The following is a 14876-nucleotide window of genomic DNA, read 5'->3' on the forward strand; positions in this document are numbered from 1 at the left end:
TTTTGAAACAGTCTGTATTTGATTAAAGTTTTGTTTTGTTTTGCTTTGTTTCAAGAGGAACTTAAAAGGGCCATTGGCCTGTAAACACAAATATTCCCATTCTTCCACTGATTCTTCGCATTTTTCTGGGTTTACTGATGAAAAATGTTTCAGCAGGGCACGTCTCTGTGTTGTGGGAGCATCTTCCACTGCTCCAGCCCTGAACACACTTTAAGGGGAGAAATTTCCCCTGATATCCAATCCAAACCTGCATTGGTGCTGACTGAGGCCGTTCCCTCTGTTCCTGTCCCTGTTCCCTGGAGCAGAACCCAAGCCCAAGGCTGTCCCCTCCTGTCAGGAGCTGTGCAGAGCCACAAGGGCCCCCCTGATCCCTTTTTCTCCAGGCTGAGCCCCTTCCCAGCTCCCTCAGCCCCTCCTGGTGTGATGGTGTTCACAGGAGTCCCAGGAGGGAAGAGATGAGAATCTTGACTCCATGTTTCAGAAGGCTGATTTATTATTTTACGATATATTAAAGGAGAATAATATACTAGAACTATACTGAGAGGATTAAATCAAAAGGCTTGAACAGAATAGAAAAGAATGATAATAAAATCTTGTGACTGACCAGAAAGTCCGAGCCAGCTGGGCTGTGATTGGCCATTAATTAAAAACAACCACCTGAGACCAATCACAGATGCACCTGTTGCATTCCACAGCAGCAGATAATTATAGTTTTTCTTTTCCTCTGAGGCTTCTCAGCATCTCAGGAGAAAAATCCTGGCAAAGGGATTTTTCATAAAATATCATGGCTACATTCTGGTGCTCTAGCCCCTTCTCCAGTTCCATTCCCATCTCTGGATTCGCTCCAGCTCCTCAATATATTTCTTTGTTGTGAGGAGCCCAAACCTGACCCCAGCATTCGAGGTGTGGCCTCACCAGTGCCCAGCACAAGGGTCAATCACTGCTCTGGCACAAGATGTGACCTCCCATCCCTGTTTGCTTTTATCTCCCCCCTCTCCGTGCAGGTTCTAACTGAGCAGCCCTTATGACCAACATGAGCTGGAGCTTCCTCACCCGCCTGCTAGAAGAGATTCACAACCACTCCACCTTCGTGGGGAAGGTCTGGCTCACCGTGCTCATCGTCTTCCGCATCGTCCTGACGGCGGTGGGGGGCGAGTCCATCTACTCCGATGAGCAGAGCAAGTTCACCTGCAACACCAAGCAGCCGGGCTGCGACAACGTCTGCTACGACGCCTTCGCGCCGCTCTCCCACGTCCGCTTCTGGGTCTTCCAGATCATCATGATCTCCACGCCCTCCGTCATGTACCTGGGCTACGCCATCCACAGGATCGCCCGCTCGGCCGAGGAGGAGGAGAAGCTCAAGGGCTTCAAGAAGAAGAAGCAGTTTGCCCTCAACTGGCAGGCCGTGCGCAACATGGAGGACGCCATGGAGGCCGACGAGGAGGAGCCCATGATCTCCGACGACGCGGCCGAGCACGACAAGGCCAGCAAGGCCAAGCCCAAGTGCAAGGAGCAGCAGAAGCACGACGGGAGGAGGCGCATCCAGCAGGAGGGGCTGATGAAGATCTACGTCTTCCAGCTCCTCACCCGGGCTTCCTTCGAGGTGTGCTTCTTGATAGGGCAGTATCTGCTCTACGGTTTTGAGGTGGAGGCATATTACGTCTGCAACAGGGTCCCGTGTCCCCACACAGTGGACTGCTTCGTGTCCCGGCCCACGGAGAAGACCATCTTCCTGCTGGTGATGTACGTGGTGAGCTGCCTGTGCCTGCTGCTGAACATGTGCGAGATGTTCCACCTGGGCTTCGGGACCATCCGCGACGCCATCCGCAACCGCAAAATCAACAGCTTCCGCCAGCCGCCCTACAACTACGCCTACCCCAAGAACATCTCCTGCCCTCCCGAGTACAACCTGGTCGTCAAATCCGAGAAAGCCACCAAGATCCCCAACAGCCTGATGGCCCACGAGCAGAACTTGGCCAACGTGGCCCAGGAGCAGCAATGCACCAGCCCCGACGAGAACCTGCCCGCCGACCTGTCCACGCTGCACAAGCACCTGAGGGTGGCCCAGGAGCAGCTGGACATCGCCTTCCAGAGCTACAGCAGCACCCAGGCCAACACCCAGCCCTCTCGGACCAGCAGCCCCGCCTCGGGGGGCACCGTGGTGGAGCAAAACAGGGCCAACACCGCGCAGGAGAAACAAGGTGCTAAGCCCAAGGCCTCACTGGAGAAAGGCAGCTCCAGCAGTAAAGATGGGAAGACATCCGTGTGGATATAACTGTGTCAGGAAGGCGTGAGAGGGGCTTTGGTTTGTTTCTGGTTTTCGGTGTTATCTCGCGTTTGTTTCGCAGGGCGCAGTTTTTGCATGGAAGTCGAGAGAGTGAAAGGAGTGTTGGACCAATTTAGTGCTGTCTTCCAGTTAACAAAAGACATTTCTTCCCTGTTTCCAACGTGTTCTCCAACTGGGAACCTCCAGTGTTGTAGTGCGTTCATTAAGTTCATTTAATTCCTCCCCCATTTTATGTATCTGCTCCCCCACATTTATGCATGATCCAGGTGACCATGCTGATGCTTTAATTTAATACAGAAATAGCCCATCACAGAAAATGGCTGTAATTACACCCATAGTCCATTGAGGAGAAGGAGGAGGGTGTCCGTCAGAGTTCAAAAAACAAGTTTGATGGCAAAAGGCTTCACCCAGAGCAGCCTCTGCATCCACAGTGAGTGCTCTCAATGATTCTGCCCACTTCCAGCTTGCTTTTGGGGACCCTGCAGATGCAGTTGGTGCCAAAGTTGGTGTCCCGAGTCTGGATGCAGCGCAGGCAGCAGAGGTTCTCATAGCCCTGCTTCTTCCACTTGGCTATCAGGTTTTTGTCAGCACAGCCCTCCTTGATGCAGTACTCACAGAGCTCTCTGCTGATTGCTTTCCTCTTGTAGAAGAGATCAAAGATGTAACGTGTTTTCTGGTGGTGGATCCTGAAGATGGGCCAGAGAGACTCCACTTTCCTCTTCCCTTTGTGTGGCTCTGTCTCAGCTTCTCTCATCTTCTGGTCCAGCTCGTCCAGCGTGGGCTCGATCAGCTCCCAGCCATCCGGGGGCGGCTTCCTGCTCCTCTTCACTTTGGGCATTGCCTCGGCAGCGAGAGGGCCAAAGGGCGAGGGGAACTGCCAGCACTCCCTCAGAGTCACGCCGCTCCTGCCGCGCCGCCGGCCCCTGCTCCACCCACTGTCCCCAAGTCTGGGGGTTCACTGGGGGGAAAGAAAGGAATTTAGGTGGTGGGACCTGGCCCCAAGTCTGGGGAAGCAGACCCCACAGGAAAGGGAAAACAAAAAACAATAGGGGTGAGGACTGTCCCCAGAAGAACACCCCGCGCCGAGAGGGCCCCCCCAGCACAGAGAGAGGGCAGAGCTTCCCCGCGCCCGCCAGCACGAATTCTAAAAGACAGCGAAACACGCTGCAGAGAGAGACAATGCAGCTGCGTATACTGCTTTTAAAATTCCCGCGCAGCAGCAGGGAACTGGGACACGCCCTGCCGAGCCGAGGCAGACACAAAGGCTCCCCTGCCGTGGAACGCAGCCGCCCCGCAGAGCCGAGAGAACAGCTGCCCCCGCGCCACGTGGCAAGCCGATCGCCCCCCGCGCCACGTGGCGGGCACCGGGGCCCCCCGCGCCATGAGGCAAAAAGGCGCGCGAAAAGCGGCCCCCAGCGTAGAGCTCTCGCCCCGCGCCGAGAGAGAGAATTTCCCCCGGCCACGAGCAGCGCCCGGAGACCAGCCCTCAAGGGAAGAAGGGTCGGGAGCGGTCCCCAGTGCAGGGAGGGCTGCCAGGGAAAATTAAAAAGGCAGGGGGGGTAACCACCGAGTCTGGGGCTCACCTAATCCAGCAGCGGTGCAAATGAAAAGTTCAAGCGGATGGTTTCTCATCTCGAAGCTCTCCTCAGGTGCGGGGAGTTGCGGCTTCGAATCCCGTCGTAAGGCCTCGGGCTGTGCTGGTTGTAGACTGGATCGCTGCTAAACGACAAGAAGGAAGGAGTTGGACACTCGCCGGGGGGGGGGGGGCTAACCAGGTTTATTGGAAAGCCCACGATGTATCAGCGAATGACCCAGAACAAAGGGTGCTTCAGGGTTATAAAGGGAAGGAGTGGACCCGGGAGGGGTTTACAGAAGACCAATAGGGGGAGAGAAGGGATGAGCTTAACACAAATGACATAGTGGAGAGCCCAATAGGTACCAGGTATGGGAGGGGCCCCGGGACCACAGCCAACCACAACCCCCAAAGAGGAGAAGCTTCTGGAATGCTAGGTGGAGTGGGGGGGGTGATTGACTTGGCCCGGGGAGGAGAAAAAGCATACATATAAGGGAAAAAGGGGAGGAGGAATATATAACCTAACAGATTGACAATAGAACTGGCAGGGCTGTGGCGGGAAAACTGAGGAGGGCAGAACCATTTTACACAAAATGGGGGGGAGCAGATACATAAAATGGGGAGGAATTAAATGAACTTAATGAACACATGTATGAACACACTACAACACTCCAGTGAGTAACAGCAAACCCTCCCCACCTCCCAGCCCCTGGCTCAGCACCAGAGCCCCCAGCAGAGACTGGACAATGTGCTGTGCTGGGAAGAGGAGCTGCTGGTGGCTCAGGAGAGAAGTGAGGCTGACAGGGATCAGCCACCCTCCTGCATGGCAAGGCTCGAGTGCTGCAGGCCAGGCAGTGTTTAATTACTAAACACCCTTAATCAAATTAATTCTTGATCCTTTGGTAAGAAAACCACTGACATATTGCAGGGACCTTGGTGGCAGGCTCACAGCTGATGGCCTGCCTGGGCTGGCACATGCCAATGAGGGCCTTGTTGGATGCTGTGAACCAGAACTGGCACTGTTATAAACAAAAATTCAGTTGATTTTTTTCTGTGAGAAAAAGGTTACCACTACTGCTGGGCTGCTGCCTGTGTTATGGTAATTACGGGTCGTTGTCGTTAATGGTTGTTTTTGTATTAGTAAAAGCCCTGGCTGGGGCGAGGTAATGGCCCTTCTCCGAGACAGTAACAGGTGGGGACCTTCCCGAACAGGGAGGAGAAGAGACCTGGAGGGGAGGTTTGCAAAGTGACTCCAGAACCAGCATGCTGTGGGGGACTACGGCTCCAAACGTACTGAGAAAACCCCAAAAACAACGAGCCAAATAAGAGTTGAGAGACTGGAGTGATGTCTGGACGTGAGGAGCCGAGTGCTGAGCCTGCAGAGATGCGCAACACCTTCGGAGTCCCTCTCGCCCTGACCACGGGAGTTGTCCCCAGCGCCGACTCTGCTCCAAACCCTCAGTGACATTGCATCCTACTGGTGCCTGTGTAGCACTTGCTACAGATGTGATGGGAATTGTTGCAGTTACAGGGTTTTTAACTAAACTGCTGCTTCACATCATCAGAAAGTGCCTTTATGTAACCAGGAAAACAAAAGTGTAAAGGGTTGAGGCTCCATTACTTGCTGAATTTTTGGCAATCGGCGTCAGCAAACTTGTTTTTCTGATCAATTGAGGAAAAGCACTGTTGGCAAATTTGATTTTCTGATTAATTGAGGAAAAGCACTGTTGGCAAATTTGTTTTTCTGATTAATCAAACCCTTATAAATAGTGGCAGGAGACAGATCTATGCATAGTGGTGTGTGTGTGTCCATGTGTAGATACAGGCACTATGAACATGTGAGTGTGAACATAGACATAGAGAACTCGGTGTAAATGTGATATCAACCCTCTGCTCCTTCTACAGCCTCCCTTCCACCTCCTCTGAGAGAACCCAGCTGCTCCAGGGCTGGGGCTGGTCCCATCCTGGGCCTGTTATCCTCCAGCCCCACCTGGGGAATGGGAGGGGGGTCCCACATTTGCTGGGGGGGGCTTTGAAGAAGGTCTGGCTTCTTGCTGGGGACAGGACCAGGACAAGAGCAGGAAGTTTTTCCTGAGTTATGGGGAATTTTTTTCAGCTGGGCTTGATTTTAGGGTGGTTTTCATGCATTTACCTTACTTTGGGTGTATATTAAAATCAAGCTGCTGAGCTCCAAGGCTCTTACTGTTCTTTGTCAGAGGGTGGTTTCATTTCCACCACAGAGAACCCAGACAGGCAGAGCCCTCAGGATCAAACCTATGGCAAAAGAAGTAAATTCTCCCTGTGCCAAGCTGTTCTCTCAGGCTGTGCCAGGATTTCTCATCCATGGGATATTCCTGATTTCTAGCTGAACAACACTCTCATGTCCTTGAGGTCAGTCCCTAACAGCCCTGGGGATGCCTGTTCCCTAAATGTCCATCCCTTTGGCCATTTTTAGGAACAGGCAGGGAATTTGGATATGCCCTTCATCCCCTGGGAACTTTGGCTGAGCTGTGTGGTGCATTAGAGAACAGTCCTGGAAGCAAAAAAAAAAAAAAGAAAAAAAAGTAGAATTAAAAAGAAAGCAGAGAAACTGTAAGGTATCCAGCAGCAAATATTCACTGTGTGGCTTTGTGTGGCTGTCTGGGGAACCTTCCAGGCCTGCTCCTGGTGCTGCTGAAGGCATTGGTAAAATGCCTGGAATGCTGTTTGCTCTTGCAGCTTGAGAAACGGGTAAGTGGATGCAGGAGGAGCATCAGCACAGCAGCAGCCAGCAGTGCCTGCCATCCATCCATCCATCCATCCATCCATCCATCCATCCATCCATCCATCCATCATCCATCCATCCATCCATCCATCCATCCATCATCCATCCATCCATCCATCATCCATCCATCCATCCATCCATCCATCCATCCATCCATCATCCATCCATCCATCCATCCATCCATCATCCATCCATCCATCCATCCATCCATCATCCATCCATCCATCCATCCATCCATCCATCCATCCATCATCCATCCATCCATCATCCATCCATCCATCCATCCATCCATCATCCATCCATCCATCCATCCATCCATCATCCATCCATCCATCATCCATCCATCCATCCATCCATCCATCATCCATCCATCCATCCATCCATCCATCATCCATCCATCCATCCATCCATCCATCATCCATCCATCCATCCATCCATCCATCATCCATCCATCCATCATCCATCCATCCATCCCTCCATCCATCCATCCATCCATCCATCCATCCATCCATCCATCCATCATCCATCCATCCATCCATCCATCCATCCATCCATCATCCATCCATCCATCCATCATCCATCCATCCATCCATCCATCCATCCATCCATCCATCATCCATCCATCCATCCATCCATCCATCATCCATCCATCCATCCATCCATCCATCATCCATCCATCCATCCATCCATCCATCCATCCATCCCTCCATCCATCCATCCATCCATCCATCCATCCATCCATCCATCCATCCATCCATCCATCATCCATCCATCCATCCATCCATCCATCCATCCATCCATCCATCCATCCATCCATCCCTTCTGCTGTTTTTGCAGGAAAGGCTCAGAAGGGTCCCACCATGGTGGTGACAAACATATCCAAGTGCTGTGTTTGTCCTTGTCCCATGTTGGGAATATGCTCCCTGCTGGCTGGGGATGTGCTGGGCACAGCAGGAGAGGCTGGCTGCTCACAGGGCTGCTGAAACCTGGAAAAAATGCCTGCAGGGCCACATCCCAGGCTGCTGGGGAGGAGAGAGGTGATCCTGGGTGGAAATTTGTTCCCTGGATGGAAATTTGTTCCATGGTCACTGCAGCTGTGTGACCGTGTTCACAGGGGTCTCAGGTTGAGGGAAGAGATGAGGATCTGACTCCATGTTTCAGAAGGCTGATTTATTATTTTATGATATATATTATATTAAAACTATACTAAAAGAATAGAAGAAAAGGTTTCATTTCAGAAGGCTAGCTAAGCTAAGAATAGAAAGGAATGAATAAAAAAGGTTTGTGGCTCAGACAGAGAGAGAGCCAGCTGGACTGTGATTGGCCATTAATTCTAAACATCTACATGAGACCAGTCACAGATGCACCTGTTGCATTCCACAGCAGCAGATAATCATTGGTTACATCTTGTCTCTGAGGCCTCTCAGCCTCCCAGGAGGAAAAAATCTCAAGGAAAAGATTTTCATAAAAGATGTCTGTGACACAGCTGTGCAGGGCATGAGCTTGTCCCCCACATCAGTGTGACTTCTCCTTTATTCCCAGCCCTGTGTCCCAGGGGAAACTGTGTGCATTTAAAGTTGTGATCCCAAGGGAGGGATGGAAACTCTGAGGATAACCATGGCTGGATTCTGCCTGGGTTCTTGTGATTCCTTTTCCATGAGCAACAACAATCCCACAGCCCCAGATCAACTTGTGCTTCCCACGCGATGCTGGGAGGCAGGAGTGCAGGATTTTGGGTTTCTCCTGCCCCTACCCCCCTCACAGCACCATCCATGGCCTGAGCACTTGCTGGTGACTCAGATCTGCCCCTCAGCTCCTGCTGACCTGCAGATCCCCCCTGAGTCACCACACCAGGGATAGGAATGTCACTCCCTTGTTCTTGTGCCAGGAAAAAACCTTGGCTAACGCCTTGCCAAGGGGCAGATTTTAAGCTAAAGCCTCCCAAAGTCAGGGAAAGGGGGAAAGCCAAGGGCAGATTTTAAGCTAAAACTCCCCAAAAACTGGTCACAGAGACCTGATTAACCCATGAATCCCAGTCTGTACAGCAGGGCTGCCCCAGCAATACCCCAGCAGGAGATTCCAGCTTTGGAACAGCAGGGTAGGAGAAGACCATGGATCTTCTGGCCAACTTGCCACCATCAAATGACTCCCTGAAGGGTGACATGAACCCCCTCTCTGCAACCCCACGGAGACATGGAGAAGCCTGATGCCTTTAGCTCTGCATATTTTGGTTGTTTGGAGACTGTTTGCACCCTCAAATGTGCTTTAAGCTGAACTCTTCCAGTCCCACCAACCTCTCTGCAAGGGCTGATTTTCTAGCATGGTTTTCTCTGGTGTCTTTGGACCAACAGCAGCCACTTGACAAATTCCCAGCAGTGTGGCAGTGCTGCTCCTTGTGTCACCTTCCCTGCCTTCTCCTCTTCCTCACTCTGCTCCTCCCCAAATCCCCACTGCTCCCCTCTGCAGATGTGTGGTTGCGCAGTCAGAATCTTCGTGCCCTCCTTCAAACCCCTTTTCATTGTCTCACAGCGAGCCAAGGGGGCAGTGAGTGACCTGCAGAGGGTTTGGAGCCTCTCCCCAGCTGGTGTCACCCTCACATCTCGCATGCACAGGCTGTTTTCTGCAGGGAGAGTCAATAACTGCATTATTGATGGGTGCCAGAGCCAGGGCAGACCCTCGGGGGATCAATAACCCCCTCGCTGGGCAGGGACACGGGATGACCACTCCCAGCCCTGCTCATCCCTCGGGCCTGGAGTGTTTCCCTGCACAACATCCCTTCCCAAGGGGAGCTGAGCCTGCTTTCCCATGTTTTCCAAGAGTTTTGCAGGGACTCAAGCACAGGGGTGCATTCCCAGTTGGTGTCAGGGATGCAAAGTGAGGTCCCAGCCAGCCTGGAGGACAATGCTGATCCTCTGGGCATGGGGAGGAGGGATCCAAGCTCTCCCAAACCCCATCTGGGTCACACACAGGAGCCAGCATGGGTCAGACAGCCCTAGGAACAGAAAATATTATTACTTATTATTATTTCTATATATACTGATTTGCTCACTTCCCCCTTTCCTCCTCCACTCTGTAAACCCTTTAGGATGTTGGGTTTCTCCACTGAGTCACTGCCACAAAGGTGACCAAATGCAATGATGATGACTCTGCAGGAATGACTCCTTTCATCCTGTCACTGGGGGCAGGAAAGGGACAGAGCAGCAAAATATTCACAGCCACAAGCAAAATCCCCACCACAATTGTTCCTAACTCAACCAGCAACCAGAGGAAATTCGTTTAGAGGGTGGAGCATCAGCCATGTAAGAAATGCCAATGGTGTAATTAATGCTTTGCTTTTATTTCTGTCTTTTCTCCAGGTAGCAATTTTGTCCACACACACAAGGGAGGTTTGGCTTTGTGGCTGAACTAATCATAAACGTTGACTCTCTCACTAAACTTGGTCAGATGAAGTGCCCACATTTACATTTCTCTTCTTACCATTCAGGGCCAGGAATGTCCCACAAAAGCCAGATTACCTTCTTGCTTGCATTGCATTCCACTGGGAAATACTTGAACTAAACTCAAGGCCATAACCAGTCTGTGCTGTTACAAAGTGTCTGGGATTGGTGGGTTTTTTTTTTTTTCTTTTTTCTTTTTTTTTTTTTTTTTTTTTTTGGTTGTTATTTTTTTTTTAATGTACTAACTGTATTTGTACTAGAAACTCTTGGAGTATGAGGTGGAATCTGTAAGTATTTTGCAGTGTAAATGTTACATCTGGGCTGTAGTTAGAATATGAACCACTGGTCAAAAGGGAAAGGGACACCAGTCCAACTCAACTGTGGCTATTCCACATCCATTACTAATAATATGGAATAAAACTTACATTTTGTTACAGTACGTAAAGCGTGTGGTGCTTGCTTGAGCAAGGGCTCTGAGTGCTGAGGAGAAATCCTTCTCCATCTCTGGCTGGCCTGGTTTGGCCACGTAGGAGCTCTGTTTTCCCTGCTATGGCCACAAACCATCCCAGAATAGTTTTGCCTTAAGAAGCATTTGACCTTGGTGTTGTTTGGGATGCCTTGTCTCCCTGATGAATCACTGCAGATCCCTCAGGCACACAGCTCAGGCTGCTGAGGGAAGCCTGGCCTTTCACAAGCAATAAAACTTCGGGGAATCTGGGAGAAATTGATGATCCAGGGTGAGCAAACAATGGGAAAACACTTTGTGAGAGAGCCAAAGAGGCTTTGCAAGCACCTCAGTGTGCGCTGCTCCCATTAAATCACAGACACTGGGCACTCACAACCCCTCTCCAAATGTCCTCAGGAAAAAAATTCTGGACTCAAACATGCATTTTTTTACTGTTTCTCTGGAAGTTGACCTAAGTTGACTGAGTAATATATAAGTAAAATACTGACTGTATTTTCTCATACTGCAATGAAGGGAGGAATGATGAACCTGACTCCATGTTCTCAGAAGGCTAATTTAATATTTTATGATCTATAATATATTAAAGAATACTATACTAAAGAATACAGAAAGGATACAGACAGAAGGCTAAAAAGATAATAATGAAAACTCCTGACTCTCTCCTCAGAGTCTGACACAGCTTGGCCCTGATTGGCCATTGAGTCAAAACAATTCACATGAAACCAATGAAACAATCACCTGTGAATAAACAATCTCCAAGCACATTCCACATGAGCACAACACAGGAGAAGCAAATGAGATAATTATAGTTTTCATTTTTCTCTGAGGCTTCTCAGCTTCCCAGGAGAAGAATCCTGGGCAGAGATTTTTCAGAAAATGTGACTTTCAGAAAAGTTGACAACTTCTTTGGCAGGACACAGGATGTGGTGCCACCAAGAGACAGGGAACAGCCAAGGCCAGGTTGGATGGGGCTTGGAGCAGCCTGGTCCCTGCCCTAGGGGTTGATCCCAAATCACAGAAGGAAGAAAGGCAAAAGCAGCCCCCATCCAGCAGCATTTTGGGAACAGGCAGAATAATCACAATTATTGTATTTGCAGGGAGCCTCGTGGCAGAGAGGGATGATGAATCTGACTCCATGTTCTCAGAAGGCTAATTTATTATTTTATTATCTATATTATATTAAAGAATACTAAACTAAAGTATACTAAAGAATACAGGAAGGATACTTACAGAATGCTAAAAAGATAATAATGAAAACTTGTGACTCTCCAGAGTCCCGACACAGCTTGGCCCTGATTGGCCAAAGAGGGAAAACAACTCACAGCAGAATCCAATGGAACAATCACCTGTGGGTAAACAATCTCCAAACACATTCCACATGTGAGCACAACACAGGAGAAACAAATGAGATAAGAATTGTTTCCTTTTTCTCTGAGGCTTCTCAGCTTCCCAGGAGAAAAATCCTGGGCAAAGAGGTTTTTCAGACAATGTGAATGCCACACACAACCCCTCCCATTCCTTTGGAAAGCCACAGTGAAATTGCCAGTGGCTCTCCAGTTCTCTCTGGGGTCACAGAATTCCAGAATTCCAGAATTCCAGCCACAGCATCCCCCTGGCTCCCAATCCCTCCTCCCAGGGTTGGAATGGAGCCCCTCAGGGCACAGGGAAAATTTAGGCACAGGGATTGACCTGGAGAAACTGAGATATATGAAGCTACACAGTGAAATAGAAATATAGATTTAGAATATAGATTTTAGCTTTTGGTAGAAACTTACACTAAGTGCCTTGATGTAAAAAAGCTGGAGCAGAGAGCAGAGGCCTTTTTGCTCATAGGCACAATTCCACCATGGTAGTGGTATTTCCATCAAGTTAGCCTGCCCCTGACAAAATGTAAGCTTAGCTCTTACCTACTCAAAATCCCACTCAATTATTACTATTTCACTAATACTACCATACCAAAAATAACAATATATCCCCTTAGAACTCTCACCTGCAAAAGATCTTAAAAGAATATAAAATAAAGACTTTATATACAGGACAACACAACAACAACCTATTCCTTTTTACTCTCAGCTTTTACTCTCAGTGTTTTACTTACAGCTAGAGTAAAACACTCATAAAAAACCACGCCAGGAAAATGCAGGAAGAGCTGTCCCTTCCTCTCAGTCCCCCCAGCAGGAATCACAGAGCCCTTAATTAAGGTTGGAAAAGCTCTTTAAGTTTGAGTTCAACCATTAACCCAGCACACAACCACCAAACCCTGTCCCTAAGTGCCACATCCACTCTGTTTTTAAACATTTCCAGGGCCACTGATCCCACCACTTCCCTGGGCCACTCTTTCAATGAAGAAATTTTCCTTAATATCCAATCCAAACCTCAGCCTGAGTGCAACTTCAGGCTGTTTCCTCTGTCCCTTGTTCCCTGGGAGAAAAGAGAGGTGCCCACCCTCCTTTCAGAGCAGCTTTTGGATGCACAAACTCCCTCCCTCCAAGCTCAGCTTCCACTTTGCTCTGTTGTACTTGCAATTCCCCCTATCAGCAGTGATTTTGCATTGCCACAATCCCTGTTTTTCCTCTCCAAGGCTGTGGGATATTGTCCCGGGAGTGCTGCTATGGTTTACCACAGCTGCCTGTGGCTGACCTCCCACAATATTTCATGCACAAGGGTTGGGAGGAATAATTGCAGCTCACATGGGTGTTGTGCTTAAAACCCCAAGAAAAAGCTGGAGAAAATGAGTTTATGAGGGCAGCATTGCCCTGCGGGGCTGGCTGCAGAGGCTATCCCTGGTCAGGATGAGTTATTGACAATTAAATGCCAAGGATGGGTTTCCCACTAGATGTGGAATTCTAGTGGGTTCCCACTGGAGGTTTCCCACTAGATATGGGATTATAATGGATTCCCACTAGAGGTTTCCCACTAGATATGGGATTATAATGGATTCCCACTAGAGGTTTCCCACTAGATATGGGATTATAATGGATTCCCACTGGAGGTTTCCCACTAGATATGGGATTCTAGTGGATGCCCATTAGAGATTTCCAATAGATATGGGATTCTAGTGGATTCCCACCAGAGGTTTCCCACTAGATATGGGATTCTAGTGGATTCCCATTAGAGATTTTCCTCTAGATATGGAATTCTAATGGATTCCCACCAGAGGTTTCCCACTAGATGTGGGATTCTAATGGATTCCCAGTAGAATTCCACATCTCCCAGTAGGAATTCTACTCATGGAAGCTCTGGGAATTGTGTTGTCCCTCCCACCCAAGGCTTCAGGTCCCCCATTTTTAGTGAAGACAGGCACACACTCACTGAGGGCTGGCACAAACCCTCCCAGGGCTCAGTTACACCATGGATTGTCTCAAACCAACCCCTGAGCTCATTTAATGCACCAAACTGGCAAGGTTGTCGTTTCTGACACTGAAATTTTTCAACATGACTTTATTAGCCACTAAATTCTGGACTCAAACATGCATTTTTGCATGTAATAACTGAACAACTCCATGAGAAAAGAAAAGCAAACCCAAAGGGAAAGGAATAAAGGCAGTAGGAAGTGGTAAAACAAATAAAGGCTTGAACTGGCTGCCTGATTGTTTTCTATTTTCACTTTAATTCCCCTTGCTGCCCTTTCAGATATCTCTGTGGGGTTTGATACAGCACACCTGTGGTGGTTGGGAATGCAGGGAGATGGCAAAGGGCTGCCTGTGGGATGGCCACTGACCATCCCACAGCTTGGTATAGTGGTATTTTTATAAGGGAAGATAAAATGTAAGCTTAGCTCTTCACAAGATAACAATATATAACAATAATATATATAATCATACAAAAAATAACAATATATCCCCTTAGAACTCTCACCTTCAAAAGATCTTAAAAGAATATAAAATAAAGACTTGGGTGAAGCAGGGGTGTGGAACAGGTAAAAAACCCACAAATGTGGATCCAGATGTGCCTCCATGGTGCCTGTTGGACTCTGCAGTTCCAGCCCAGCTGTGCTTCCAGATTTGTGACTTTCCCCTTTCTCCTTCCAAAAGCAAACCCAGCTCCTGCTCTGGACACATTCCCAATTCCAGGGAAATAAAAGAACCACCCTGGGCATCAGCTCTCTGCTCCTCCAGCTGCCCCAGAGCCTGGCAGGTTTGCCCAGCCCCATTTTGGGTGCCAGCAGGTGGGCAGAGCACACACAGGTGCCGAGGTCACCTCTGCCCACACCTTTATATCTCCAGCCCCGAATTCCAGTGGGGAATGGATTCCAGGGTGAGCACCCCACGTGTCTCAGTGCTGCCAGGACACACTGGGGGATGTGTGATAAGGTTATCACTGTGGGGCACAAGGGGACAGCCCAGCCC

The 14876-nt window shown here is 49.4% G+C and overlaps 2 protein-coding genes across 3 annotated transcripts; one reads left to right on the forward strand and one right to left on the reverse strand.

Annotated features, from left to right (window-relative positions):
- The first annotated feature begins 1024 nt into the window (after positions 1 to 1024).
- Positions 1025 to 6586, forward strand: GJC2 (gap junction protein gamma 2). 2 transcript variants are annotated; one of them, XM_058804546.1, is made up of 2 exons: positions 1025 to 2110; positions 2168 to 6586. In XM_058804546.1, exons 1-2 carry the CDS (start codon positions 1025 to 1027, stop codon positions 2273 to 2275), a joined length of 1194 nt encoding a protein of 397 aa, XP_058660529.1. In that variant the 3' UTR covers positions 2276 to 6586. The 2 variants fall into 2 exon arrangements, with proteins under 2 accessions (XP_058660529.1, XP_058660520.1); XM_058804537.1 differs by having other exon boundaries at positions 1025 to 6586.
- On the reverse strand, positions 2567 to 3205 carry LOC131557396 (protein BUD31 homolog). The gene has a single exon (XM_058804558.1). It carries the CDS (start codon positions 3123 to 3125, stop codon positions 2691 to 2693), a length of 435 nt encoding a protein of 144 aa, XP_058660541.1. The 5' UTR covers positions 3126 to 3205; the 3' UTR covers positions 2567 to 2690.
- Positions 6587 to 14876: the final 8290 nt, after the last annotated feature.

This window comes from Ammospiza caudacuta, chromosome 1 (genome assembly GCF_027887145.1).
Source record: "Ammospiza caudacuta isolate bAmmCau1 chromosome 1, bAmmCau1.pri, whole genome shotgun sequence".
In the NCBI taxonomy this organism is placed as follows: domain Eukaryota; kingdom Metazoa; phylum Chordata; class Aves; order Passeriformes; family Passerellidae; genus Ammospiza; species Ammospiza caudacuta.